Source organism: Lygodium microphyllum, chromosome 6, assembly GCF_053477565.2.
Source record: "Lygodium microphyllum isolate KBCC chromosome 6, Lygodium_microphyllum_v1.1.10, whole genome shotgun sequence".
Lineage (NCBI taxonomy): Eukaryota > Viridiplantae > Streptophyta > Polypodiopsida > Schizaeales > Lygodiaceae > Lygodium > Lygodium microphyllum.
In genome coordinates, this window is record NC_141140.1 from 38,703,490 (window position 1) to 38,706,815 (window position 3,326).

The 3,326-nt window shown below is 46.0% G+C and overlaps 1 protein-coding gene across 1 annotated transcript; it reads left to right on the forward strand.

Annotated features, from left to right (window-relative positions):
• Nucleotides 1-2,344: 2,344 nt before the first annotated feature.
• LOC148034479 (uncharacterized) lies at nucleotides 2,345-2,888 on the forward strand. The gene is made up of 3 exons (XM_087680530.1): nucleotides 2,345-2,407; nucleotides 2,499-2,645; nucleotides 2,730-2,888. The coding sequence occupies exons 1-3, from the start codon at nucleotides 2,345-2,347 to the stop codon at nucleotides 2,886-2,888; spliced, it is 369 nt and encodes a 122-aa protein (XP_087536656.1).
• Nucleotides 2,889-3,326: the final 438 nt, after the last annotated feature.

The window sequence follows — 3,326 nt, forward strand, 5'->3', positions numbered from 1 at the left end:
TCCATATCATTGTCGTCCACACCTTTGCGATCATCCCTAAAAAGATTCCGCACCATGTCATCAAACACTTCCTCTTCCACAACTTCGTGGGGTGCAGGGCTATTGTCATCCCTTTCCCACTCATCTCCGACAACAGATCCCGAAGCTCCAGCATCATCTCGTCGACGCTTTGCATGCTCTCGCCGTGCGTATGGCACCATGTTAGGGTGTGGTACTGCATCCTCCTTCAATCACAGTATATATATTACAACGCGCTCCATTAATTTGCACACCATGAGTTATTTTAATACTTTCAATTCACATCTTCTCACCTCTAAACCTGTTTGAATCCATTCTCCATACATCGAGATGTGATTCAATGTAATTCGACGCGCTCGTACAATGCACCCTTGACATCGATTACACGTACACTTGATCCTTTGTGCCAGCCACACGTCGCGATCACGATGACGCATTGTCTCATCCTCACCAGAACTGCTTGAAGAGGATGATGACATGCTATGTCCAAAATAACCAATACAGAAGTAGGATCAGTTTTTAGTGAAATCATACACATCCTATGCACAAAACAATGGATACACAAGAACAATCAGTTTTTAAAAAAAGTATAAACAGGCTCTGTGTCGCGTGTACAGGCGCGTCTAAAATGTATTCTGCTGCGCTTTTACACGCGCTTTTACACGCGTGCTTTTCGCGTTTACCTACCGCGCGCGCCGCTTTCTTTCTTTCAAAAGCCCTCTTTCAAAACACTTCTTCTTCTTCTTTCTGCGTCGCTTTCTTTCTTTCAAAAGCCCTCTTTCTCCCTCTTGGACTACCCAAAAGAAGCAAAGGGTGCAGACAACACAGAAAGGGAGAGAGAAGCAAGAATCAACGAACTCACTTTTCAAAGACTTTTCAAAGAGGTTGGTTGTCGTTTGTTTGTTTTGGCAAATCTGTCGCTTTCTTTCTTTCCACCCGTGCTATGTGTACTTGAAAGCGACAGAGGATAGAATTCACACACATTGTATATGTGCTTAACTATTTATTTCTTGACAAACGACATCCGTCAAGATAGAGGAAAGAGAGAAGAAGGAACCCTTGTGTATGTGTTTAGTCATTTCTCCCTTGATGGACAATGTCCGTCAAGATAGAGGAAAGAGTTTTTGTTTTTCATGAATTTCGTCACTAATTCGAAATGAACTTCTTCTTTTGGCTTATGATCTTCTACTAATTCGATGTTTGGTATTGTAAGAGATATGTTTATTTTCTAGAATGGTAGATATATGTTGTAGGTTATATATTGTAGGAGATATATTGAGGAGATATATTGTAGGAGATATGTTTATTTTTTATATGCATGTTTTGCTTGGTTCATTGAGGCAGAATTTCGACGCTTTGCAGATTCTTCATGGATCCAGGCTCTTCCTCCGATCCGTGGGCATACGCCACTTGGATGATGGAGATGATAAACCATTTTGGGCGCCATCCTAATCCAGTGGAGCTGACAGAGTATATGTATGCCCATCCTCCTCCTAGACTCCCAGGTCACACCGCGCCCCCAAGTACACAAGCCTCTCCACTGCCGTCTATGCCTGCGAGTCCGGCGAGACGTACCCCTGCGCATACACGCTCACCGAGGAGACACACCCCTGCACGGACACACTCATGCACACCCTCCTCTGTACCGTCACGTGAGGGCTCACGGCCACCATCACGTGCTCCCTCACAGCCACAGTCACGTACACAGTCACGTGCAGCCACCCCTAGTCATGGCTACTCCCGCAGTACAGATGAGAGCTGACGCCGCAGTAGGGAGAGCGGGAGTGGAGGATTATGCGACGGGTGCTTTGGTGGGGGGGGTAGTAGGGCACGCGGTGAGAGAGGGCATGGAGGGAGGCATGTACGAGGAGACAGTGAGGAGTCGGAGGAGGCGAGAGAGGTGGAGGGAGAGATTTTCTACGATGTTACGGATAGGGGCGGGGTAGTCATGGATGCGAGAGGGAAAGAGGTGATGGAGTATATGCGGGGGGTAGTTTCAAACATGTATAGAAACTGTTTTGTAAAATTTAAAGATCAGGATAGCCGGTTAGTTAGGGAGGTCCTAGATAGTGTACATAGTCGGTACCCCAATCCCCCACGAGCGACATTCTCGGATGTATGGGGAAGGACGCGAATAAGGGAGATCTTAAGTAATAAAAGATCTCACCTTAAGAAACTCGCGTACGATGATGGGGTGAATGTAGCTGCGGGTGGCTATCCTTGTGAGAAACCTGCCACTGCCCACAAACGCGAGTGGAAGGAGGCAAAGAAGCGCGCAGAGGGAGGCGTGAAGAGCAGGCAGCATGTGGAGGCACGACGGATCCAGATGGAGACCATTGGATCGTCGCATTTCGGATCTGGCGGCGTCGAGTCATGGGAGGCAGAGTTCGTAAGTAACTTGCCTCTTTATTTGATTGTTTGCCAAATTCATTGATTCTATGATTGTTTTGATCTTACAAACTATCTTGATTATGTTACAGCGACGGGTTATGGGGAGAGGGCCCACAGCCCACGAGACTGGGTATGCTCGCCGCAATAGTAGACGTGACACGTGGGCCATCTTCAGAAATGAGGGATGTATTACGGATGCGCAGTTTGACGCGGCCATGAGACCATACGGTCGACAGGTACTTGAAAACTCTAAATGAATGATTTTGATTTATTTAATTGCATATATATGTATACTTACATACGGTATATTTCTTGAACAGGCACAAGCTGCTGATGCTCCTGCCCCTGATGATCCAGCCGCCACTGCTGATGTTCGTGCCACTGCTCCTGGTGGAGGCGAGCACCACTCATCGGAACATACCGATGCGAGCTCCTCTGATCATGGAGAGAGCACAGGGTCCTCATCATCCTCTGATTAGCTTTCAGAATACTGTAGGATGTGGTTGTACAAAAAAAATTTGTAACTGAAGCCATGGGCTTTTTTGCACCTAGCTCCCTATTTGACTTTGTATATATTTGTTCCTAATTAAAGCCATGGGCTATTTTGACATATGGACTCCCTTGTACACAAATGTATCATGTATTGACAATGTATTGAATCGTGAGTCTTGAGTCGTGTATTAAGTTTTAGATAGTAATATTGAATCGTGTATTCATAGAGAGTGAGTCTTGAAATCTAAATCGCTCTTTTTTTATGGTGCAATGCACCAAAAAAAAAATCCAGAGAGTGCCTTTGGGTGGCTGGATGCTGGAACAGCATCCAGGCACCCAAAAGCACTCTCTGGATTTTTTTTTTCCCTCTGCGATCGCGTGTATAAGCGCGTGTCATCTGTCAAAATCGCGTATATTTGCGCGGA

What these genes read in the sequence shown, in the direction of transcription:
- LOC148034479 (XM_087680530.1), top strand. Translation starts at nt 2,345, where the DNA reads ATGGAGACCATTGGATCGTCGCATTTCGGATCTGGCGGCGTCGAGTCA. An exon ending in AGTCATGGGAGGCAGAGTTC is followed by an intron (nt 2,408 to 2,498) that starts GTAAGTAACTTG and finishes ATTATGTTACAG; the next exon opens with CGACGGGTTATGGGGAGAGG. An exon ending in TGAGACCATACGGTCGACAG is followed by an intron (nt 2,646 to 2,729) that starts GTACTTGAAAAC and finishes TTTCTTGAACAG; the next exon opens with GCACAAGCTGCTGATGCTCC.